The following is a 26,193-nucleotide window of genomic DNA, read 5'->3' on the forward strand; positions in this document are numbered from 1 at the left end:
TGCGTTTCTCTGTCCATGTTTGAATTCTTCATTCTGTAGTCCAATACAACCATCACCCACTTAGAGCTAATGGATAACTGGATTCTGGGTGAAGGAGCCACATACCTGGTACAGATGCTGCGGGAGAACTGCTACATCCAAGAGCTGGTATCCAATCTTTCCCTGTATGGAGTGTGAGGGAGTTCATTTATATTTGGCTTTAGAATGACCTCTGCATTGGAAATTTTGCTAGGCAATTTCATGTATGTGTGTGTGTTATTTATGTGCAAAGTGACATACAATTTTGCTTTTGTGTGTCCCGGTGAACAGTTCAGTATTTTGTCCCATTTTACAAGAAGAGATCTGTGATTGAATACATGCTAAAAAAGCAAAGATTCCTACTTTTAACCTCTCTGCATCTTTACTTAAATTTCTGGGCTATAAAGAGTAGGGAAGACTCCTGCCTGAAAATCTGCATTACCAGTCAGGATAGATAGTTCTGGTTAAAATCTGGTTAGTGATCTGACTGCAGAACCACTGTCAAGATTTGGGGGGTTCAGACAAGAAACCATCAGTAGGAACTTTGATGTGGTCAAGACAGAGAAGAAATTGCATGTGAATCCAAAAAAGTATCCCATAATCCTCTGCACTTTTGACTTGTGCAAACAAGGCAACCCCTGCGTTTAACTGTTCATTTCAACTGTACCTAAAAAGAAACAGAAGCATTCATCATGCCAGTGCTGCCTATTATTATAGCTTTGCCTCCAGTCTCTTGGGGTGCATATGTAACCCCTAAGCAAAGGTTTTCAGTACAACTACAACAGCAAAGTAATACAGCTTGCACTGTGCATGCTGGCATAGATAAGCAACAATTAGAAAGATAACCTGTTGCAAATTAATATGATTTCATTGTTGGCCACATGTAAAACCAACAATTTACAAATATGCATTATGTGTTATGAACACCAAACAGTCATATTTAAACCAAAACTGCAAAGGACTGTAGATTAGAATATGAACTCCAAAATAGAAGTCATGTAACAAGAATCCATTTGCAGCACAAAAAAAAGTGTTACAAATTCCTTCAAGGAAAAAATTCCTAATGGTGTGAGCCAAACACAAAGTCAAGGGGAAAAAAGGGTCTACCTACAGGAGAAGTCCACAGAAAGTGAAGTAAATCCATTTCACTCTTACTGTGCTTCTTCAAGACTTTGCTCAAGTGCATGCCATAATTACACTTTGCATTACTATATCTATAGCAGAGGTGGGATCCAACCAGTTCTCACCACTTCTCTAGAAGTGGTTACTAATTTTTTCTGAGTGCTGAGAAGGGGTTACTAAAGCAACCTCCCTGCCCAATAGGGTGTGTGTGTGCGGCGGCGCCACTGTTTGAATCCCACCACCACCAGAACCTGTTATTAAAATGTTTGGATCCCACCACTGGTCTATAGGCATGTGGAGGAGTGAGAAAACATACCTGGTTCACCCGATTGGAGTCCACCACTCTTAACCACTACACCACACTGGAATGCTGGGCAGAAAGTCAAGATGTTGTGGGTGCAGAGAGTTTTGTTTTTTTAAGGTGCCTCAGATCTCTAAAGAGTATATTCATTACTTGCAATATGAAGTGGCACAGTCCCATACAATTCCATGCAGTTTAAATGTGATGTTAATGAATTAAAAAAGGAGTGGTCTGCAAGAGGTTCTGCGCAGCCACTTCTTGTTTGCCAAGTGCCTGCCCAGGCTACAAATCTCTAATGAATATATGCATTGCAGCTGAGGGTACTTTGCATGAGATATTGAGTACAAGGAATTATCTTTTGACTCTACTGAATGAGCTTCAGCATTAGGTGAAGCTCATCTATTTCTCTTCACAGTATACTTCTCGTCCCTAATAAGAAAAAGACATATACAATGTTACAATTCAAAGACTGAGAGGAATGGCCGCTTAATCTTTCCCTTCTCTGCTGTGTGTTTTCTTACCTATGGAGGAGAAAAGTCTGGAGAAACTGTTTTTTTTTTCCCATTCAGGCACTGTTGCCAAATCTGTTCTGGGAAATGGATGGAGATTTGGGAGTGGAGCATGGAGATAGATCTCAAGAGCGTAAAATGCCAAAGAGTCCATTCACCCAAACAGCCATTTGCTCCAGGGCAGGGGTAGGGAACCTGCGGCTCTCCAGATGTTCAGGAACTACAATTCCCATCAGCCTCTGTCAGCATGGCCAATTGGCCATGCTGGTAGGGGCTGATGGGAATTGTAGTTCCTGAACATCTGGAGAGCCGCAGGTTCCCTACCCCTGCTCCAGGGGAAATTATGTATGTCGTCTGGAGAGGAATTGTAATTCCAGATCTCCAAACCCAACCTAGAGGTTGCAACCTTCCCACGTGGTGGGTGGGTTGGAGACATCTGAGGACTTTTAAAATAGGAAAGTGATCATTTGGGGCAGGGAACTACCTCCCATCACCAGTTCTTTGTTCACAAGTTCAGATACTTCAGGCTGATTTTACCTTAAAAAGAACAGTCAGAACTGCATATAACATGTTGCTCCTTAGAAATACTCATAAAATAGATGAGCAGCTTTGTCCTTTGAATTTTTCCTCTTGTTTTTCCTATATCCTTCTTCCTGCTCCCTTCAGAACCTTTCCAATAATCACCTTGACACGGAAGGAGCTGAAGCCATCTGCAGGATGTTCCTCGATAATATTTCGAATATCCGGGCCATTCAGCTTGCAGGTGGGTTTCCCACACTAAATGAGCAGAGGCTAGGCTGGGACACTGAAACAATGTCCATATTTCTGAATGCCCAGAAAGGTTTGAACTGTGGTTGATTAGCTTTTGGAATCAGAATCCATGAATCTGTACATTTGCTATTGCTTAGTCCTGCACAGTTCACAATGGGCATAGAATGGCTCTGGCACCAGAAGATTGTTTTCTGCATTATAGGTCAGAAATGAAACTGGAATGTGTAGCTCCTTAGATGGAGGGGTTGGGTTCTGTAACTATTGACTTGATTGCCACCAGTGAGAGACAACTATGAGGTACAGGGAACAGATACAACCAGCAAAAGGATAGAAATGCCAGAGTTACAAGTGCCCTGAGGTTTACGTTATGATTTGGAAAATCCATTCATGTACCTGATTTGGCTGCTGGGTAGCCACAAAAAAAAAAGAGTGATGTGATGTGGTAGGAGGAACCAGCTATGATTGGTGGGGCATGATATAAACTTGCACCCCATAAAATGAGTCTTCCAACCATCTGCCAGTCTTGGCCTAGTCACTGTATTTACTCAGCCATTGTATGGCACCAGTCATGACAGACCCATTCACCGGGGACTTTATAAGCATCCTGTTTTGTCTGCTTCCCAAGCATCAAGCAGGAATGTGTGTTCAGGATGGTGGGCTGCCACAGCTCAGGTAAGATCCCTTGTATCTCCAGTTACTGGCTTTCAGGCAGGAGATGTGGAAAAGACCTCTGCCTGCAGCCTTGCAGAACTTTTGCCAGTCAGAGTGGGAAATATGGATCCTGAGAGGCCAATGGACTGACTCAGCAGAAAGCAGTTTGATGCCTTTATTGGTTAGAAATGTTAGGGATATGAGCTGCAATTGGATAGTAACTGTGAAATGCAGCTACTCTGTTGGGTACAAATGATTTTTCATTAGGACAATATTTGCATAAAAAGGAAAGTAAATGAAGAACCATGTCATAATCTCCCATTCCAGTTATATACTAGTTTTAGGGTCCGATTACAGCTCTTTTTGATTTCCTGGTTTTTCCACTATCTAAAGACAGTTTTGCACAGCATTCCTTCATAGGCCCCTTCCGCACACACAGAATAATGCACTTTCAATCCACTTTCACAATTGTTTGCAAGTGGATTTTGCTATTCTGCACAGCTGCAAAGTGCACTGAAAGTGGATTGAAAGTGCATTATGCTGCATGTGCGGAAGGTCTCCTAGATAGTGTTTCCATACATCAGGTAGTACAATGTGTAACAAATAACTTTCATGATTATTTCATGACTTGCTCGCTTGCCAGAAATTTCCTTCCCATCATGTCACTGTACAGATGTGTGGTGAAACAGATACCTGTGTTTTGCATGTTTTTTAACTTGTGGCTTGTCTACACAGAAATGAAACCACCGTGTCTGAAACAGCCCCCAATTTTGTTAATGTCCCATATTTTACCTTCAGGGAACAACTTTAGGGATGAAGCAGCACCATACTTTTCTGAATCATTAATGGTGAGTAAGGTGTCTATGGAGGAGATCCGTGGCACAGAGTGGTAAAGTACAATACTGCAGTCAAATCTCTGCTCACAATCTGAGTTTGATTCCAGCAGAGATTGGTTTCAGGTAGCTGGCTCAAAGTGGATTCAGCCTTCCCTCCTTCCGAGGCCAGTAAAATAAATACCCAGCTTGCTGGGGAAAAAGTGTAGACCACTGATGGCGAACCTGTGGCATGGGTGCCAGAGGTGGCACTCGGAGCCCTCTCTGTGGGCACGCACACACAGAGTTCATCATGTGGGGGTTGTAAAATCACCCCCCCCACACACACACACACACATCTAGGCTGGCCTGGGCCACTGAGCATGATGTGCGCGCACCGTGGTGAGCAGGGAGGACTCGGCTGGCGGGCCTGGTGCCTGTGGTCCGGGTGGCTGCTGCCGGGGGGGGGGGGGTGTGTGCAGAGGAGGCAGAAATGCTAGAGAGGCACAGCGTGGTGCGCGCAGGACTTACTGGAGGCTACAGCAGGCTGGCCTCTGCTTGAGCGGGTGGGGCGGAGGAAGAGGGAGCCAACCGTTTTTTTCTAAACTAAAACCTCAGCATTCAGGTTAAATTGCCGGGTTGGCACTTTGCGATAAATAAGTGGGGTTTGGGTTGCAATTTGGGCACTTGGTCTCAAAAAGGTTCGCCATCACTGGTGTAGACAGTGGCGTAGCGCCAAGAGGATGTGGGGGTGCATGACACACCGGGCAGGCACCAGTGTGGGGTGGGGGTGTGGCAGGAGCGCAGGGCGCACGGGGGCCCTGGGTGCAGTTCCCCCTTGCTCCAGCTTTGAGTGTAGATGACTGGGGAAGGCAATGGCGATACCCCCCATACCCCATAAACATAGTCTGGTTAGCAGACATCATGATGCGACTCCCCCCATGGGTCAGTAATGACTCAGTGCTTGCCTTTACTTTTTAAAGTTTTCTATTGGGAAAATTGAAGAATGAATGAGAGACTAGAAGAGGATACATATATGTATAAGGCCATAGGACATATAAAATGTATTCATCTGTTTGTACAAATATGTATACTCTGCCTGAAATAATGCTTAAAGTGTAATGACAACAACAAAACATACTGGCATAGTAAAATACCATCTCTCTATGTCTAGAGAATGTTATCTAGTTACAACCAACTGATGATGACCCTGTCAGGGTTTTCAAGGCAAGAGATGGACAGAAGTGGTTTGCTGTTGCCTGCCTCTGCATAGTGACCCTGGGTTTCCTCGGTGATCTCCCATCCAAGTAATAAACAGGGCTGACCCTGGTTAGTGTCTGAGATCTGAGATGAGGGTAAGCTTGGGCCATTTAGGTCAGCTCACTGGAATGTGACCTCAAAATCCCATTTACACACAAACAGACAATTAACACTGACATGACTGTTTGTGACAGACACTAGCAAATATCAACAAAACTCAGGGTTGGGAATTCCTGGAAATTTGAAGCTGGAGAGGGCAGGTTTTAGGGAGGGGAAGGACTCAGTGGGGTATAGTGTCTCAGTGGGGTATAATGTTGTACAGGCCACCCACTGAAGCAGCCATTTTCTCCAGGGAAACTGTTCTGTTCTCTGAAAATCAGTTGTAATTCTGAGAGATCTCCAGAACACATCTGGACCTTGGCAACCCCAGTGCCCAGTATCCTTTCTTAAAAATCCCAAAGTACCCACAGAATCAACCTCTTTGAGGGCCACTGCAACAGGCCAATAGCTCAGTTATGATATGTTGGGGAAAGGGTCTATATATCTGGTGATGAGGTTCACATAAACGACAAACAGACAAACTTATCAGCTTCATCCCATACTGTGATCAGCCTCCCACCATCCTTGAAAGGCAGGCCAGCACTCTGGTGAACTACTCATAGAGCGAAGAAGCACACTGAGGTTAGCAGTTTCCAGTAAGCAGTCTTTAATGGCAAACAAATTGCACCAGCCTCACACATTTCTCACCCACTCTCCTCTCCCTGGCCTCCATCTCTGTGTCCCTTTTATTCCTCCCAAAATAGTTCCTCTTCCCTTGGGGTTCCCTATTTCAGACTATTAGTGGTCGGTGGGCTGTATGTCAAGCCCTTCTGGCTTTGGATTGGCCCCTTGGGGCTCGGAGCCCTCCTCCCTGATTGCAGCCTGGTCTAGACTGTGCTGGCCCTGCCCTACTTTGTGGAAATGCTGAGACCTGTTGGTTCGTTGCAGCTGGGGTGGGGCTGTGCTGGCCTCACACTTCTTAGCTAAGGCCTTCTCCTGATGTTCAGATAATGCAGCCAGTTCCCTGCAACATCTCCTGGCTTCTGGCTGCCAGGAGGTTTCAGTGTTTGCTGATAAGTCTAGGGCAGGGTTGCCAGTTGTGGGGCTCTGGACAACCTACCCAGGCAAGGAAGGGATGTGGGGAAGACTGCTGGGTGGTGGGAGGCAGCCCTGTCCCCGGACACAGGGTGTGGGTCCTGTGGTGGAAGAGCCGGCTCGACTCTTGCCTTTCCTCTCGTTCATTGCCCAAAGTATGAGGGAAATGATGGGCAGGAAAGACATTTGGAAGAGTCAAAGGAGAAACTATAGGAGGACAGACTACAGGAGAAAAAAGGGGGTTTAGCAGTGCCAGCCATGCTGGTTCTTCACACAAGAGATGACTGTGTTGCTGCCAAGTCTCCTCTCAAGCACATGTGCTCAACACTGTAAGACACAAAGACTGGGAGGACACACTCTTAATGACAAATCACTTGGAGGTTCAAGGGATTTGCTGCCTCTTCTCTTTTTAACTATATTTACTCAGAGAACGCCTCAAAGTGCTCCACTTAAAGATTCAAATGCTGAATTACTGTTGCTGTTTTAGCAGTGATATACAGAATGACTTGAGGGGAAAATGCTGCAGTGTGCAATTGTCTATACCCTTTTCCACCAAAATATCTAAGCTCAATTGTGAATTAATCCACCACTTCTTGTGAAATGCTCTGCAGTGAAATGCTCGGCAGTGGTCTTCGTGCCTTCCTAGTTCTGCTCCCCCTCCACACACACACACCTTTCAAATGATCATGGACATTAAAGATTTTTAAGTGCAGCCTTCATCCACTATTGAACATTTTACTTTGATAAGAGAGCATTTATATTCCCTAGAACAAATACTGGTAAAACTTGCCTTGTTATGTAGTAGCACCCCCCGCCCCCATTTTCTACCGGGTTCAGGAGCCTCTGTGCTGCCACGGCCATTTTAAGACAGTGCCCAGGAGTTTCCTTTGCTTGCAGCTCATCCAGTGGCCATCTCGGAAGGCAGGTCCACCCACAATTACAAGTAATGCTTCTTAATGGGCGGTAGACCACTCCTCCGAGCGGCTGCTATTCTAATATGCATTCTGCGAAGCTGCAAAGACACCTCCCTCAAAACAAAGGAAAAAGAAAAAGCCGCACACGCGTGCGTTTTCCAGGATCAACAAACTTTATTCTTCTACTATTTCCATGGAAATGGCCATCAGATAAGCTGCAAGCAGAGGAAACTCCTGGGGGAGCTTTAAAATGGCTGCGGCAGCACAAAGGGCTCCTGAACCTGGCAGAAGATGGCAGGCGCTACTACAGAACAAGGCAAGTTTCACCAATAGTTGTTCCAATATAAATTCTCAGGAGTGCACAGAATTATGGTTTTGATGAACAGATCATTTGGTGGAAAAGGGTATAGCTGTCAAAGGAGAGTTAGTGCCATGTTAGCAAGATGCTAGCTTTCACCCCCCCCCCCCAAAAACCTGAACTTAAGGGTGATACATTGCACATAAGTCAAGACTTGAGTATCCAACCCAATTCGTTATCACACTTTAAATTGGCGTAACCCACTGTGCAAGTGTTGTGTGGATCTGCATGGCTGCATGTGTGGATCTGCATGGATCTGCATGGCTCCAAACACTGCAAGAGGCTTCAATCTTCTCTCCTGTGCTGTTTTTGCCAGTAGAAACAGCTGTCAGGAGGCTGTTTGCCCCTCTGTCAGGCTCCACAGGTCTGAAGAAGGGGCAAGCAGGCCCTCCCATGGCCATTTGCACTGGCAAAAATGGAACTGCAGAGAAGCTTGAGGCCCTTATCTCACAGTGTTTGGCACTGCACAGAGCAACAGAGCACTTTCCAAGTGTGTTACAGCAATCTGGTGTGTGAAAAATCATTTTAGGCATCCATGGCCCAACATTTGTCATGCGTATTTTGATCCTAAGCCCCAATTAGGGATAACACCTGGGTAAGGTGTGTACTGAACCAATTGTAGTACGTATTGTCAAAGACTTTCACAGCCGGAATCACTGGGGTGTTGTGGGGTTTCTGGGCTGTATGGTCATGTTTCAGATCTTCTGAAGATGCCAGCCACAGATGCAGGTGAAACGTCAGGAGAGAATGCTACTGGAACACAACCGTACAACCTGGAAATCCCACAACACTTCAAATGTAGTATGTCTGGAGGAACACACCCTTCACAGTACAGTCTATGGAGACATACTAAGATAGCAAACAAGCAAGCTTTGCATTCTGGCACTTGGGCGAGGGTCTAAAGCAGGGGTAGGGAACCTGCGGCTCGAGAGCCGCATGCGGCTCTTCTGCCCTTGCACTGTGGCTCCACGAGCCGAGCCGCTGGCCCCATCCTTGCCCGCCCTGAAGGCAGCAGGGCAGGCGCACTAACTGCCCACGGTCGGCTGGGCCGCACCGCGGGCTTCCTCTCTCGCCCGCCCCGTTGGAGCAGGGCGGGCGCTTTCCCGGCGGCCGGCAAGGCTGAGCCGCCAGCTTCATCCTTGCGGGCGCATCCATGCGCTTCTCTGAATGAGCGGAGTAAAAGGTTAAAAAAAACGCTATATATATAGTGTTATCTTTATTTTAAATGTCAAAAATTATTTGCGGCTCCAAGTGTTTTCTTTTCCCGTGGAAAACGGGTCCAAATGGCTCTTTGAGTGTTAAAGGTTCCCTACCCCTGGTCTAAAGAGAGCTTTATTAAAACATAATTTAAAATTGTTAATTAAGGAACAGGCTGGTTAGGGTTCTGCCCCCCAAGTGAATCTGTTTTTGGTGCCCTGTACTTGGCTAGGACAGAGTGGGGGAGACACAAGCCAGGTTCAACAGTTCAACAATAGGTTTATTACTGGAGAGCATCAAGACCCTAACTCCTTCCTTGGGTCTATCGAAATCAGAGTACTTGCTTGTCTTGAGCAGATTTGAAGCTGTAGACTGTGTCTTCTCTTGGCCGTTTTCAAGAAAGTTCACTGTGTCTTGCTTCCTTTCAGTTCTTTCAGTCTTTGTCTAGTTCTAACTGCTGTTAAACTTAACTTATGCTCTATGGACCACCATATACTGATACGTACATCACGAATATTCCAGTCTCCAACTACCCTTGGCACCTCACTTTGACTGACTGGCTAGAGCTAAAACAGGGGATAGCTGGGTTAAAAAAAGGAAACTGCCTATTGGGAAAGTTCTTAAAGGGACAGGGGCTAACTTAGAAGACTTAACAATGAACTAAAACCATGCTAACTAAGGGGAAATTAAAGCTTAATGAGGAAATAACAAAAGCCTCTGTGGGGGCATGACAGTTAGCAACAGAGAATCTGGGAAACATCAGACTATCCTGTAGCCACAGGTAATGTTCACTGAAGGGGGGAGGGATTGCCATAAGGATATAGCTAACATACCTGACACCATTCCAACATGGGTATTTCATGCATGTGTACTACCAGTGTAGTTACATGTGCATATGGCACCATTCTGGAGATGTGCGTATCTTTATTGTGCCTCATGTAGCTGGATGGCTGAAGCTTGTGGAACTTTGGTTGAATTCAGCAAATGTTCAAAGAATGTGCCCCATTTCTCTCCTTAGGGCAATTACAGAGTGATTGAGCTGGACCTCAGCCACAATGAGTTTTCTGAGAAGGCAGGAGAGCTTCTGGGACAGATGCTGGGTAATCTTGAATCTCAAAAAAATAATAATGAACATCAGTCATCATTGCAAATGATATGTTTGATCTATGTGTTGAATGGGACTGCATTCCCCATTAGCCTCACCATGTGATGCATGCTTCTGAATCCATTCCTACACCAGGATGTTAAGGTGATAATGGTGGCCAGAAGCATGTTTTTACCAGCTTGGGTTAATTCCCCAAAAGCCCCTTTGTCTCAAAAAACAGCAACCTACCCAGTGTAAAACATAACTTAGTTGAATCTCGATTAGACTTCTGTGATGCTATATCCATTTGGCTGCCTTGGAATAATATAAATAAACTACAGCTTGTTCAGAATGTGGTGACCAGATAGATAACTTGGGTGCCAGAAACTTGGATCATATGTCACTCTCATGTTAATATCATTGCCTGCCAGACTGCCAGTTTGTTTTCAAGACCAAGTCTGAATTTGTGAAGGACCTCTTGCTCCCATATGAACCCTGCATACATTAAAATCTTCTTAAAATCTTTTTTCAGTGTCGTATTGTGTGAACCAGTGAGAATGGCAGGCTATCAATAAACAAATAATAAAGAAAAATAAATTCTTTGTGTGACTCCAACCACTGGCAGTTCAGTGGATTGTTACATTACGGGGCGGGGGGTGGGGGGTGGGGGTGTAATCAGTGAAAGTTGCATAGGGAGGAAAGGATTAAACATCTTCTCCACTCCATTGTGCTGATCATTTATGGAGTCTCCAGAGGCTACATAAAAGTAAGCATCACCAAAAATATATTGAGAGATCCAAACATTATTCTCCCACCGAAAATGTATTTAGTCCCTTACTGGAGACTAGCTGCAGTTCAAAGACATTCAGAAACATCTACTCTCTGGATCTGGGAGGGGGATGTTGAAAAGGAAATAGTGAACTGCTGTTCATACTCAGTAGAGCAGTGAACCCCAATGAGGCATGCCAATGGAACCATTACGTTAGCTGATGGTTTTCCACGTGCCCATCTGCTTCTTCGTTATAGCAAATAGCCAGACCTAGCTTTCCTTCACATCAGTGGATCAAGAAACCTCATCTTTCTATCTACAGGGAGTGGCCATTCAGAAAGATCTGCCATTATGTAGGAGAAGGCTTAGCTTGCAGCCTCTCACCGTTTTGTGATTGACCCCAGATCCCCATGGAAGCTGTTTTGTGATTGATCCCTAGTGTATCCAGCTCTGGGTTGGAAAACTCTTGGAGGTTTGGGGGTACAGAGTAGGGTTTGGGGGAGGGGAGGGACTTCAGTCGGGTGTAACGCTATAGAGTCCACCCTCCAAAGCTGCCATTTTTTCCCAGGAGAACTGATTTCTGTAGCCTGAATATCAAACAATTCAGAGAAACCTCTAGGCCCCACCCTAGCCCAATAGCAGCCATTTTGTGGTGGTGCAAGGCTTGCCTTTCCCTGGTGCTTGTTTCTTACCTCCTCTTCAGACAGCAAAGGAAGAAACATTAAAAAATGGCTATCATGTCACTAGCATGACATCGCTTCTGGGGAAAACTCAGGTGACATCAGTCCACTCTGGGAGTCAGCAGAACCATCGTTTCCAGTTTATTCTTAGACAGATGTGACATTACTTCCAGGTTTTCCTGGAAATGGCATCCCACCATCGCCAACATCCTTCCCCTATGACCCTTCCTTCTCCAGTTTTCTGCAGATTGCCCTCAGTCATGCGCACTTCCCAATCTCATAATTCTAAAAGTGTCTTCAGGCACTTGGAGTTAAGGGCACATGTGCCAAAGTAAAAATACTTCCCTGTCCCCTGAGATATTTAATTCTTAGAAATGATCCCAACTGGCTGAAGAATTTGAGTGTTTGTATGCACCTGACCTCTTTAAAAAAGCATATATTACAACATGTGATTCTGATATTAAAACACTCAAGGCCCCTTCACGTGCCCCTGAAAAGACGTTTCCTTTCGCCCACCCAATTTTGTTTCTTCAGCAAGTTCCTGTGTTCCTTTTTTCTTAGCCAACAACGAATCCCTGGAGGTTCTGAAGCTGAGCTGGAACCAGATGCGAATGAAGGGGGCGGTAGCCCTGGGTGCTGGTATCAGGGTAAGCTTCTTCTCATGCTGAGACATAGGGAAAGTCCTGGGTTCAAGAGATGTGAGGCAGAACAGAATGGCTGAAGCAAGGCTGAGGAGGGGACCAGCAGCAACCAGGGAACAAAATGGAATGTTGAACTCTGCATGTGTAACAAACAAATTAATCATCAGGTGTCCAGGAAGCAGTAATAAGCTTCTCTACAAAATAAAAATATTTTAAAAAACATAAGGAAATGTGGGTTGAGAGAAGGCAGGACACGCTTGCTGGACACTATTCACCTTTATTCTTTATTTGTTAATTGTACACACAGCTTTTCCTCTACAAAAGCTTGGAGCGGGTTATATATGCCTCAGATGGCCTCATCCAGAGAGTGCTAGAGCACAGACATATTCAGTTTTAGTAGTAGAACTGTATCATGTGACATATTAGCACATATTAATTTTGTAATAAATTGTTACGTGATGCTTTTTATTGAGGCAGGGCTGACATAAGTTATTCATGCATCAGGCACCAAAATGTCTCAAAATATCAGCTAATGGATAGAGTTCTCTTAACTATCACTTTAACTTCTTAATTTTTGTAAAAACTTTCCAAACCACCAAGTTTTTCAGAAGGATCCATTTTAGGCACAAATCCAAGTGAAGCTATTGCAAAATATTTTATCTCCGCAGCATATTATTTCTCCTTTAGTTGCACTTTCTGTTTTTATATTTTATCGGTAAACTGCTCGGCTTAGTTGCCCTGTAAACCTTTTAGGAAAAGTCCTACCTCATATGGCAGAAATGCAAATTACATTCTTTTTCAGTGTATTCTCTCACACTTTATTCAGCTGTCTCCTCAGTTCTGGTTTTTGACACAACAGGACATTCTGGATGGAGGTAATGGCTGACGAGAAAACAAACCCACAAAAATGTCCTCTGGCACTGTGAGAAAAGTCTTTGCCTGTAGGTCCATATGATGGATGACAAATTGCTAGTGTCTAGACTGGCACCAAGGAGAAATCACAGTTGGAATTAGGCACTGGGAAGGTAGAATCCTAGAATCCTAGATAACAGGTATGGAAATAGTCCTATCTAACAATAAAACCCATTTTAAGACATTGCATCCGCATGCAGCAGGAGCCCAGTAAGAACACATATCGGGAGCACACAATACTCCAAGTATGTGGGGTTGCCTTGCCGTCCGAATGGGGCAACATATATATTTTGTACACATGAACAACACTGATATGCATGAGCAAGAATCCCGAAAAGCCTAGTGGTTAGTTTGCATGCACTGAAGCTGCAAAATATGTGTATTACTCAGATCAGACAATGTCGCTGTGCACATCAGGAGAATTAATGTACAGCTGGGAGGCTCCTGATATGTCTGAAAAGAGCTTAAAGGAACAGATAGGATTTTCCCTTTCAGTTGGAGACTCCCATCCTCACTTTCAGGGCATTCTTACAGCCACCTTGCAGTGAATTGGGCTGACACCGTCACAGTGCTTTGGGAGCTGGATCATTGTGAGAGCCAGGCCCGTAGGAGAAGAGGATTGCTGCACTGGCCAGCTGTGCCGTAGTGGCATCAACTTCTGCTCATATTCATTCTCCAGACGAACGGAACACTGAAAGTGCTTGATGTCTCCTGGAATGGTTTTGGGAATGAAGGTGCTTTCGCTCTTGGAGAAGCTCTCAAAGTCAACTCCGTGCTGGTTGAGCTAGACATCAGCAGCAACCACATCAACAATGAAGGGGCTATAAAACTGAGCAAGGGGTTAGAAGTCAATGGAAGCCTCCGAAGCCTGAAGGTAGGCTGTTGTTTCCTGAGGTCAAGCCAACAAAAGCCTTCAGACTGACAAAACATCGGCTGTCAGCTGCATTGTTTCTTTATTTACAGAATTTCTACTACAGTTCTGCCCAAAAAGTGCCCGAAGTGGTTTCTTAACTCTAAGAGGTTCCCAATGTGGTGCCCATGGGCACCGTAGAGTCTGCCAATACTTTTTCAGGCAACCGCCAAGTGTTTTTAGGAAGTGGGGGGACCAGGTAGGGCTTTTGCCCAGCTTTCAGATTTTTAAAAATGTTGCTGTGGTGGCAGCTGCTGCCAAAGGATCTTCATTATGTTACTGAAGTTTATTATGATTACTAGCAGCAAATCCCATTGCGGGGGAGATGCAATGGGCCCTAGCAAAGGGTGGAAGAAGAAGCATCTCTCCCTACAATGGGCTTTACTGGGGCTGTAGTGGCTCCCCCCATCTTGCTTTCGGCACACCTGGGACTCTAGCACCCCTGTCCTCCCCCCGCCCCCCCGCTACACTACTGGGAAGCTTAATCCTACCAAGATTGACGAGCTTCTGGTGAGCATAAGGTCTAACCTAGGATTTAAATTCCACCGGGCTTTTGAGGAGGCCGGCTGCTGATTGCACCCCCCCCCCTTTATAACATCGGTAGACCCTGCTGTTACCCTCTCAGGAGGGTTTTTAGCTGCTGGACGCCACCTGTTATATTAGTAATTGGTAACTTGGAACGCTGTATTTTAATGGGGTTAGTATTTTAATATTATAGAGCCTACATTTATTTATTTATGGTTTAATTATTTTATATTGCTCTATCTATTATATTCATGTTGTGTACCGCCTTGAGCCCTCTGGGGGAGGGCAGTATATAAGTTGTTGTTGTTGTTGTTGTTGTCGTCGTCGTCGTCGTCAACGACGACAACGATGACGATGACGATGACAATAATAATAATAATAATAATAATAATAATAATAATAATAATAATAATAATAATAATAATAATAATAATTAAAAAAGTTGAACTATTGTGGCAAAAAAGAACAACAGTAATCCCACTAGTAGTCGGTGCTCTAGGAGGAATCCCAAGAAATTTTGAAAAACATCTGGAAAGCCTAAACTTGGACAGAACATCAGTCCACATGCTGCAGAAAGCAGCACTTCTAGGAACTGCACATATTCTATGCAAATACCTCTAATATCCTAGGTCGTTGAGAAGGACTCCATATTCAGAGATTAATTCCAGACACTTGTGCTGTGTTGTTATGTGTATTAATAATAATAATAATAATAATAAAAAATTGCCACCTATTCAGGTTGGGGATGCAATCCCCTTGAAGGAACAGATCCACAGTCGGGGGTGGAGGTGGGGTTTTTTGTATACAGGCCCACTGTTGGATAAGCACATGACATCTAAAGCCAGAAATATCTTTTACTAGTTTCATCTAGTTAACCAGTTGCAACTTTTCCCGCACAGAAAGATCTAGTTACTATGGTACACACCGTAATTACACTGAGATAAGATTACTGCAATGTGATCTATGTGACACGGCCCTTGCAAGACATTTCAGTTGGTGAAGAATGCTGTACCCAGGATTTTAATCAGAGTGGATCATGGGGACCATATCATTCCAGTCTTGGCCTGTCAACTCTGGTTCCAAATCTGTTTCCAGGCACAGTTCAAGGTGCTAGTCTCAAAGCCCTACATAGTTTGGGCAGCGGTGTTGCGCCCATGGGGTGGGATGGCGATGCCCCAGGTGGAGCTGCAACAGAGACATGGGCATACTGTCGTGGGGGCATTCTGGGGGCATTTTGGGGCGGGGTGGGGGCAGGTGGTGCTGCAGTAGGGGCGCAGGGCGCATGCGTACTCTGGGCGCATTTCCCCCTCGCTCTGCCTCTGAGTTTGGGACTAGCATACATGAAGACCACCGACTCCCTTATGAACTTAACCAACCACTGCCATCTTCTGCCAAGGTACTACTTTGGTTGTTTCTATCTTCTGAGGTTGGGTTGCAACCTTCTTAGTCATAGCACCAAAAATCAGGAACTCTCTCCCCAGTTAGATCCATCTGTCCTTTTCTATTGTTATCTTCCACCATTGGGTGAAGACTTTTTTTGTTGTTTTTGGCATCCCTTCAGTGGGGCCTCCTTTCTGCCCAATGGTTTAATTGTTTTTATATTTTATATGTATATTTTAACTCAGGTTTTAATTGTTTTAAGGATGTGTTTTGTTGGTTTTAATGGTTTTTAAGATGTGATTTTATGATGTATACATTTATACATCATTTAGCCCCATTGGTGGCCTTTATGAGGGCAGAAATTCTGAGGGTTGGGCAGAAATTCTGTAAAACAAACAAATAAATATCTAGCCCCAGAAGTACAGCCTGTGATTAATTTATAGAAAGTGAATTCCTTGCAAACATTTGGCTAATATTTTCTTTCTGTTATCTTGCAGATGTCACAGAATCCCTTAACAGTGGAAGGTGCCCTTGCCCTCCTCACGTGCATCAGAAGAAATTCAAAATCCAGGATGGAAGAACTCAACATCTCAGTAAGATGATCTATCACTTTCAGACTCTGCAAATAATATAATGCTTCATGAAGGCTTCCTTTGTATTCTAGTAAGCCATTTCCATTATTCCTGATAATAAATGACTCAAGAAGTTTCAGGGTTCTTGATAAAATGAAGAATATTCTAAGCATATTAGAAGCTGTGATTTTTTTATTTTTTTATATTTATATCCAGCCCCCCCTGGCTGCTCAGGCCCCTTCCGCACGGGCCAATAAACATGGGTGTAGGATTAGAGGTGGGATCCAGCAGGTTCTCACAGGTTCCCGAGAGTAGGTTACTAATTATTTGTGTGTGTCGAGAGGGGGTTACTAATTGGGGATTTTGCAACGTGATTTTTGGCTTAGTTACGCCCTCCTCTCAGCAGTAGCACGCAGAACTTGAAGCAGTCTAGCAGGAGGTGCACCGGCGTGCGTGGCAGCCTGCGCCTGCGTGCATTCGTTTCCCGCCCAAGGACCGGCGCAGTGGCTGCGTCCTTGCCACACCCCCGCCCAGCAATGCCCCGCCCCCGGAATGCCCAGCCACGCCCCCATCGTGCCCCACCCAGCCCCATTGGCACTACGCCACTGTTTGAATCCCACCACCATGGGAACCTGTTACTAAAATTTTTGGATCCCACCACTGTGTAGGATGCTAAAAAAACCATTTGGGGGGAGGCTTCGCACAGATCCCGCCTCCAAAACGAGACTGCCCCATGTTATTTTCCCCAAACTGGATTTTTTGAAAATCCTTAAACTAGCGAGTCTTTTCAAAAATCCCAGATTGCAGCTGCTTGCGAGCAAAGAGCTGGCGGCACTTTATTCGCCTCCGTTTTCCTTACTTTTTTAATTTTGCAGCTTACATCTGCGTAACTATGCAGATGCAGGTGGTCATATCATGAGACATTAGCAGGACTGTTGGGATTTGTTTGTGTATGACTGTGTAGCTACACGTGTGTGGCAAGTAAATTTTTTCTCCGTGCGAAGGCAAGACTGCAACTCGGATTGTTTCCCTGGGCTCCAATTGCTGCCTGCTCAGATGCGTATGAATGTGAAAACATGAAAACGGGTTCCTTTATCCTGACTGCAACCCATTATACATTGCCTGTGCAAAGGGGCCTCAGGGCAGTGTACAAACACATTTAAAACAGTATAGTTAAAAATACAACCCCAAAGCAATTATATTTAAAACCCCATTAGTCAATCATACATAACACCTGCTCTCTGCTCTTCTTCAGAATGTGCTGGTCAATGAAGGCTTTGTCCGACTACTGGATGTTATGTGCGAGATGCGTCCTGAACTAGATGTCGTCTATGGAGGGGTTGGAGGCCACATAGCCAAGAAGCAAGAGCATCATCCAGATCCTATGAAGGTGATTCAGGTGAGGATGTCTTGGTGCTTTCCTCATCCTTCCAATGCCTGGACTCCCTCCTGCATTTGCACAGAGGGCAAAGTTTGTTTCTCTAAAGGCCTTTCTACTGAGTCAGGTCTTGGGAACAATTCCTGTACGTTTGCTGTATGCCTAAGCAGGAAGTGGGGAAGTGAGTATACTTTACTGGGTCCGGGGAGGCCTGAGTCAGACTGCAAGCCTGTTACCATGATATGGAGTATTGAGAGAGCTGCCAATCTCCAGGTGGTGGCTGTAGATCTCCTACCAGTACAGCTGATCTCCAGGCAACAGAGAAAATGGCCACTCTGGAAGGTAGACTCTATGGCAGACTCAAGGATGGACTCCCCAAACCCTGCCCTCCTCAGGCTCCATTCCCAAATCTCCAGGAATTTCCAAACCTGGAGTTGACAACCCTACATACGGATTTAATTTCAGAAATAACATATTTTGTTCTCTCATGACATGTAAGAATTAATATGAGTAGATTTGCCAGCCAGCAACTGGCAGAAGTCTTGGGGCGGGGGTGAGGAGAACATGGAGAAGAGTCTCAAGCTCAAGCCGTGGCTGGGAAAGGGTGGGATATAAATCTAATAAAATAAAAATATGTTCATTTTCTCCCTTCTCTGACAGTTGCCAGCAAACCTCTGTTTGTGATTTCAGCCAAAACAGCAAGCTATAATTTGCAGCTCAGTTCCTAGGGTGAACTGGTTTGCTGTTCTGGTTTGACATGCAACTACTTTGTCTGCACTTAATGAAGCCACAGTTGGCTAAAAACCAGGAAGTGAATGTTGGCAGTGGCACAATGCTCTAGGATTCCCTGCAGACTCTATGGTTTAGTTACATATATTATAAACACAATGTGCAATTTTTGTACATATTGTACACAATGTACAATTTTTGTACATATTTTACAAGCAACACAGTTTAACTTCTGAACAAAAATTTATGAAATCATTTCCCACCATTTTTTAGTCATAAAGGAAATTGTTTCCCATTCGGCTGTGTATTGCAGGTATCAACAGTTCAGTTCTTGGCTAATTTGGTGTGTGCCATTTTCATTGGATTCCACATTGTTAATTTAGCTCACAATCTGCATCTGTAAATATTATATATCCATATATTTTTCTTTGATTATGCCACAATAATATAATTAACCCATGCATTACAATAATTGTTTTTGTCCTTTGAATGCTATAGACTGGAAGTTTTTGTGGATTCTGGATTATTTTTAAAAGCATGCCTTCTCTGCAAGATTCACCAGATGGTGCTGTTGTGCTGAAGAATTTTTTAAAAATTATAATAGGTATTATTATCTGGTGCAAATGGCTAAAGCCTATCACTTAACTATATTCTCTTGGCCATCTTTTCTGGTGCTAAAAATTATTGAAACTTTGTGCAAAAACCCCCCCAAAATCAAAGTTTTGCACCCAGAAATTCTACAGGCTATATTAAACAAGCACATTTGTTAATTGGCAGAGCACAGGCTCTCTAAATGGTGACAAAAATCCTGCTCAGATCTTACTCTGGATTCCAAAATCTCACCAGGCATTTCCAAGGCTCTGTCTTTTCCAAACCAGAGAACCAACTCTCAAATGCCACATTCTGCACACAGCAACGGTTGAATTTGAAACACAAGCAGCTCAGAATATGAATAGCAAGAATGCATGTCTATCACTTTAACCATCTTACAGCCCTGCAAAAAAACCCCAAATATATACTGTATTCCAGGTTATATTCATACCCCAAGGCCAAATGCCACTGTATTGCGGTAGAAATGTTCCCACAAAAAACATTTCTAGTATCAGAAGCCGTTGTGTTTAACAGTCTTAAATACCCAGAGCTTGAAGACATGCTTGAAGATGAAGTTCTAGCCCTGCTGAGGAACTAAAATTAAAAAATGAATACATCTCCAAGTCGTGATGGCATACACCTGAGAGCTCTTAGGGAACGTAAATGTCAAATTGTTAATCTACCAACCCATATATGTAACCTGTAACTAAATTCAGCCGCTGCGCCAGAAAACTGAAGGATAGCAAATGTTATAGCAATTTTTTTTTAATGGGTCCAGACGGGGACCAGGAACTTACAGGTCAGTAAGCTTAACATCTGTCTCAGGCAAATTAGTAGAAACTGTAATGAAAGATAAAATTATTAGGCACATAGTGGAACAAAGCCTACTGAGGGAAAATCAGCACGGTTTCTACAAAGGGAAGGCTTGTCTCACCAGCCTTTTGGAGTTCTTTGAGAAAGTGAACAAGTACATAGAATGTGGAGATGCAGTAGATATTGTATACTTGGACTTTCAAAAGATTTTTGACAAGTACCTCACCAAAAGTCCCTGAGTAAACTTAGCAGTCTTCTTATGTTCTTATGCTTGGATGTGAGACAAATTTTTTATTTTGCATAGATTCACCCTTCCTCTGTTGCACACTGAGTAACTCTTACCAGCATGGTTCTTTTGCAAAGCTATAACTTAAAACAAAATCAAAACAATCAAAACAACTGGAACCTAAGATGTTAGACAAGTAACATAACTTCCACAAATGTTAAAGTTATCTAAAAATATGTAAAATCAATACTTTCCAACATTTTTGTTTCTCAGGGTTTTGTTTTGTTTTTGCCACACAAACATATGTCTTTATTGTGATGTGACTATTCTGCAGGTTGTTAGGAAGACTTGTCTGTTCCCCTAAGTAGGCAGTCTGCACTTTAGTGGGGTGGGGAAAGGGGGATTAGTTGGAGACAGAGGCCCTTTCCCCACCTACCGTTTGCTGCGCGCTACTGCCCCCAAATAGCGCGTGGTCCAGCGGTGCTCCCCATGAGTCCGGGCGGCAACAACGCAGCAGCCCCGACTCTGCGCTCTAACGTCCCTTCAGCGCGTGTCATTTCTGACGCTGAAGAAAATGGCACCTTCTGCGCGGGGCAGTGGGGAACATGACCCCGCGGCGGAAATCGCTTGCACTCAGAGTAGCGTGCTGCAAAACGTAAGTGGGGAAAGGCCCAGAGACAAGAAGGGGTAACTGGGATCGCCAATCTATGTATACCAGGGTGGTCCTGGATGAAAATTCTCAAATGAGCAGGCAAATGGGGATTAGCTAGCGCCCCATTGTCCAGCCAGGGACATCATATGGCCAGGAGAAAAGTTCAGCAGCCAGCCTCCTCTCAGAGAGTTTTGGGATCCGTCTTGTGTGTCAAGCCTGGGCTTGACACACAAGGCTGATCCCAAAACTCTCAGAGCCATCCATTTTATAGGGAGCATCCATTTTATGCTCTTATTCCAGCCTATGGCCCCTCTGGCTTCATCACACCCCTTGGGGGGGGGGGGAGGGGCCCAACTACTTACCCATCAAGTTGTTGTGAAGGGCTCTGTCTCTCCAGAGCACTTAAATGGTTCCCTGTATCAGCGTTTCCCTAGATGGTGTTTATCAAGTCATGAGATAAGCTTTCCCTCTCCCTTTCAGGGTTTCATTCATTCAGTAATTTTTGTACCCAACAAATTAGAACATAACAAACACTAGCGGACCCATCAATTGTTAAGACAACTAAAATCAGCAAAACGGCACACTGTAACAGTTGTGTGTTTCTACACGCTTGTATGTTACTATTAGGTTTCATTCCTTTCTGTTTTTTTCTGTGGTAGCCTTTCTTCCCCAGTGGGAACTCATCGTGAATACCATATCTATTTTGAAACATATATCAAGTGAATATTAAAATATGCAGTATCCACCCAAAATAAACACAACCTGAAAAGAAAACACTAAAAGTAATCTTCTCCCATGTATCTTCCCCATTAGATTATGAGATTTTGGATTCATTTGCATTTCTTTCTTTTTTTAATCCCTAGAACTACTTGGATAAAAACAAGATGAGACTCTGGGATTTCTTTAAGAAGATGGATAAAGACGGCACTACAAGGATTGGTGTGGCAGAATTTCGGAAAGCTATGCTGCAGGTATGACTCAGAACACTTAAAAGGGGCTTGGACTGCTTAATGGCCCTGGCTTCCTGAAACAACACTATATATTCAGAAGGATGCTGAGGCTTGTGAAGTGATGACAGAGCCAAAATACACTGTATTAAATCCACGTGTCAGGACATGGGTTCCTCACCTTTGAAAGGAGCTCCATTTTTCTTGTTGGCTGCAAACACGCCTCAGGGGAGGAGGAGATTCTGGCTTTCATCTTGTAGCATTTTCATCACAGGAAATGGCACAGGTGAGACCTTATGTGCCCCTTCCTCTGGCATCTTGTACTCTGGGATGAGCATGTGGTGCCACAGGAAGGGGCAGACAGGCTCCCCTGTGGCAAAAATGCTGTTAGCAATAAGCCTGAAGCCCCTCCCTTGCTTCGCCCTTTTTGTTGCCAGATGGAGGAACTGAGAGCCTTTTAAAAGTGAGTCCTCACACTAGAATGTACAGCTGTAAATCAGGCTGGGAATCCATGCACTGACACATGGATTTTTTATTGTATTGTATATTTTAGCCCTTAAGCAAATCTGATTCCAGTCCAAATGTATAGTTTTCGACATACCCTCTAAGATAAATGTGGTTCTAGTACATGCTTTGATTTTATGCTTATTATATTTTTAAGTATTCTTGGAAGATACTATGTGAAAAGCAGAATGCAGGATTTATATTTGTAAAGTAAATACATTAAACTAGCAAATATCAAGGTAATCTAGTTACCATCAGATGGTTATTGTTCCCATCTCTGTTATTTACCATTAAAGAAGAAAAGTGGGCGGGGGGAGGTGTGTGTGTGATGGCATCCTGCTACACTGCAACACTATGTGCTCCTGCTTAACTGGAAATTATATCCCCACATTGTGGGATGCTCTAGGATTCATTCAGAACTCTATGGTCTTTTCCATAAAATTTCAGATGAACCCAAGACATTCCACAATGTGGTGACCACACTTCCAGTTACACCGCTGAGGGCTGGCAATCCTACAGCAATTTAACCTGATACTGATCATGGCCAGATACTGGTTCTCCAGACAGGTGGCAGCTGATGTACCAGCCAAAATGGATTAGAGCTCCTTCATGTTACCAGTGATATTTGAACATCCATCTGCTGAAATGGATTTAAGAGCATCCACAAGCTGAAAACCCTGCTTCTTCAGGGGACACAACTCAATCCAGATGAGGCTGGATCCTTGTTCCATCATTAGCCCAATTATTGAGCAATAGCAGTTTAATTTTATTTGTCTAGAGTTTCAATTTATTGGCCCCCATCCAATTCATTACCGCCTCCAGGCGCTTGTTCAGAACATCCACCATCTCACCTCTGCAGCAAAGAAAAATAGCGTACTGTGTCATTAGCATACTGATGATATCTCATTCCACATCTCCAGACAGCTTACTTAGATGCTAAACAGTGTGGGGGAGAAAATGGAGCTCCATAGCACAAGTGCTGCAGGGTTCAGCAGTCCCACCAAATTACCTTGTGCACCGGGACCCCAATCCAAATTGGGCCCAGACATGCCTGGCAATTGCATTCCCTGTGAGGACTTCAGAGTGCATCGTGATTCAGAGTATTCAGTAGCAGCCATTTGTCTGCCGCATATATTTTGTAATCTGGGAACCAGTCCTAAGAAGTCCAAGAGAATCCACAGGGATGCCCCAATAAAGGGCTATGGTTTTGTGGCTGAAAATCACTTTGGTTCCATGAGAATAGGCATGATCTAAAGTCAAACAAATAAAGAGGTGCTAGAAACTTATTGGAGGAAGTCTAGAAATAGGATTTGCAGGGGTGCTAGAAGCAGGGCTGTTCACTTGCAAGAACTAACATTCCAGATAAATTATGGGGCAGTCCAATAAGCGGTTTGTCACTGGCATACTGATGATACCTAGTGAGCAGTGAGAAAGGGTAGATAGAGGCAGAATCTCTGCCTAGCCTAGCGTTTCAGGGCATCTTCGCATTACAGAACCGTTTTGGTGTGTATGAGCCATATTAAGGGGAAAGGAATTGAGTCAGGTGGGTCAGCATGCTTCCCTTGGTTCCAAAGTGTCATGGGATAAGGAAGAGGAGATAGGCTGGCACTCTGACCCTGTAGCCTCTCCATAGTGGGGAAAATACTTAGTCATCAATTCCTAAAGGAATATACCAAAATGTTCTTCTTGTTTCCCAAGCAATCCAAGATCCCTCTGGACCGAGTGCAGGTTAGTGAACTGGTACGCAGGCTGGACACTGGGAAGACTGGGCAAGTGGACTACAGGTGAGCAAAAAAAATATTATTATACTCCTCTTACAAATTCCTGCTTCATTGTTCTCTTTCATGTTTAAATAAGCATGCACCTTTTGAACCAGGCTATATCTATACATTTCCCCCAACCCCACCCCGAATGTTACTATTTTCTATATCTACCAAGTCAAAGGAGGAAAAAATGAGTTAGAAAAATTAATCTGCTTGAGTCTCCGAGAGCTTCTTTAATCTGGGAGCAGAAGCGTACCAGGGGTAAATGGCGCCCGGGGACAAATTGTCTCCAGGACGCCCCCAAGGCTCTGCCCTTCCCAGCTCCACCTCCTGATGCCCCCAGGCTCCACCCCCACTGCCCTCGACCCTGCCCATGTCACCATGGACATGGGCAAGGTCTAGGGTGCCCACCTCCCACCCCCCGCCCCCCAGACTCCCCCTGCCAGCTGAGCTCCCAGCCAGCAGCCTGCAGTCTCTTCTGACCTCTCCTCCGGGCAGGCCAGAAGAGACTGCAGTCCCAGCCTCGGAGACCTTATTTTATCAGCACTGAGGCCAGGGGTGGGGCTTGGGGAGCAGGAAGGGGTCAAACTTCCTGCTCCCCAAGCCCCACCCCTGGCCTCAGTGCTTATAAAAGAAAGGGACTGCAGTCTCTTCTGGCCTGCCCAGAGGGGAGGTCAGAAGACACTGCAGGCTGCTGGCTGGGAGCCTAGCCAGCAGGGGGGGGGGGAAGAAAGGGATGGGGGAATCCAGAGAGGGACTGAGGGCGCTTGGAGGCAGCAGGAAGTCCTGCTGACTCATCGTTTTTTGCGTGCCTCGGACGGGGTCGAGGCACGCGAAAACGACGAGACAGCAGGACTTTCTATTCAGGTGGGGGGCCAATTTTGCGCCCCCACATGACCAGAAGAGTAGCGCCCGGGGACAATACGCCACTGTCTGGGAGGGGGAGATTTGGAGGGATTTCACAATCATTGACTTTGTATGCCGCCCACCCCCCCCGCCCCAATCATGAAGAACAAGTTTGTTCTCTTTGGCCCCTTCCACACATGCAGAATAATGCACTTTCAATCCACTTTCACAATTATTTGCAAGTGGATTTTGCTATTCCACACAGCTGCAAAGTGCACTGAAAGTGGACATGTGCGGAAGGGGCCTTTAACAGCAAATGAAGGAACTACCGAGGTGCTCAGCAAAACATCCATGTAGTGGTCACTTCCAGACTAGATGATTGCAACTTGCTTTATACAGGGCTACCCTTGGGCCTGCTCTAGAGGCTCCAGTAGGTGCAAAATGCAGCAGCTCAGGTCCCTATAGGGACCCCATTGCGGGTCTACATTCACCCAGTGCTTCGACAGTTACATTGGTTCCCGGTGGAGTACCAGACCAAGTTCAAGGTTCTGGTACTTACCTTCAGAGCTCTAAAAGTCTGGGGTCAACATACCTATGGGACCATCTTTCCTGATATTTCCCTCAAAGAGCATTGCACTCTGAAATAAAAAAATCTACTAGTGATCCCTGGCCTGAAAGACATCTGGTTAGCCTCCACCAGGGCATTTTATGCAGTGGGCTAAAGGGAAACTTGAAGAGCCCTTGCAAGAGCTTTCCCTGTAACTATGGCTGTGCTTATTTCAGATGGTCTCTACCATGTTACTGGGGGAGGAGGGAGTAACTAAAAAAAAGTTGTTTTTTTTAAGAGAAATCCTCACTGGGTTCTTTTTCTTCATCTTTCAAATCAGTAAATATAAAATTGAGGAGCCAGAACTGAAGCCTATAGAGGAGAAGGAGGAGGAGGAGAATAAAGAGGAAGAGCCTTAATCAGGTCCAGAAGTCAGATCAGCTGGTAAAAGATGGAAGGATAAGTACTGGCAGGAAGCTCAGAAAGATACACACCGGGGTGGGAGGGGGGATGAAGCCTGGAGGACGAGACGTCTTTTAATAATCACTGGTCTTGAATTCGAACAATAAAATATACTGCAATACCTGCTGTCTGCTATAAATCCAGAACAGGAAGGCAGAAAGGCCTCTTCATGATCCCCCACCCACCCCTGCCCCCCGTTATACTCAAGGAAGGTT

General features: G+C 44.8%; 1 protein-coding gene across 1 annotated transcript in view; it reads left to right on the plus strand.

Annotated features, from left to right (window-relative positions):
• Window positions 1–25,935, plus strand: part of LRRC74A (leucine rich repeat containing 74A) — a 36,679-nt gene extending 10,744 nt beyond the window's left edge. Inside the window, exons 4-14 of the mRNA XM_048484624.1 lie at window positions 40–147; window positions 2,617–2,713; window positions 4,171–4,220; window positions 10,066–10,147; window positions 12,142–12,227; window positions 13,813–14,007; window positions 16,446–16,541; window positions 17,776–17,919; window positions 21,773–21,880; window positions 24,059–24,144; window positions 25,857–25,935. Coding sequence (XP_048340581.1) covers window positions 40–147; window positions 2,617–2,713; window positions 4,171–4,220; window positions 10,066–10,147; window positions 12,142–12,227; window positions 13,813–14,007; window positions 16,446–16,541; window positions 17,776–17,919; window positions 21,773–21,880; window positions 24,059–24,144; window positions 25,857–25,935 — 1,131 coding nt within the window. The remainder of the gene's footprint in view (window positions 1–39; window positions 148–2,616; window positions 2,714–4,170; window positions 4,221–10,065; window positions 10,148–12,141; window positions 12,228–13,812; window positions 14,008–16,445; window positions 16,542–17,775; window positions 17,920–21,772; window positions 21,881–24,058; window positions 24,145–25,856) is intronic.
• The last annotated feature ends 258 nt before the right edge of the window (window positions 25,936–26,193 follow it).

Source organism: Sphaerodactylus townsendi, linkage group LG02, assembly GCF_021028975.2.
Source record: "Sphaerodactylus townsendi isolate TG3544 linkage group LG02, MPM_Stown_v2.3, whole genome shotgun sequence".
NCBI classification, from domain to species: domain Eukaryota; kingdom Metazoa; phylum Chordata; class Lepidosauria; order Squamata; family Sphaerodactylidae; genus Sphaerodactylus; species Sphaerodactylus townsendi.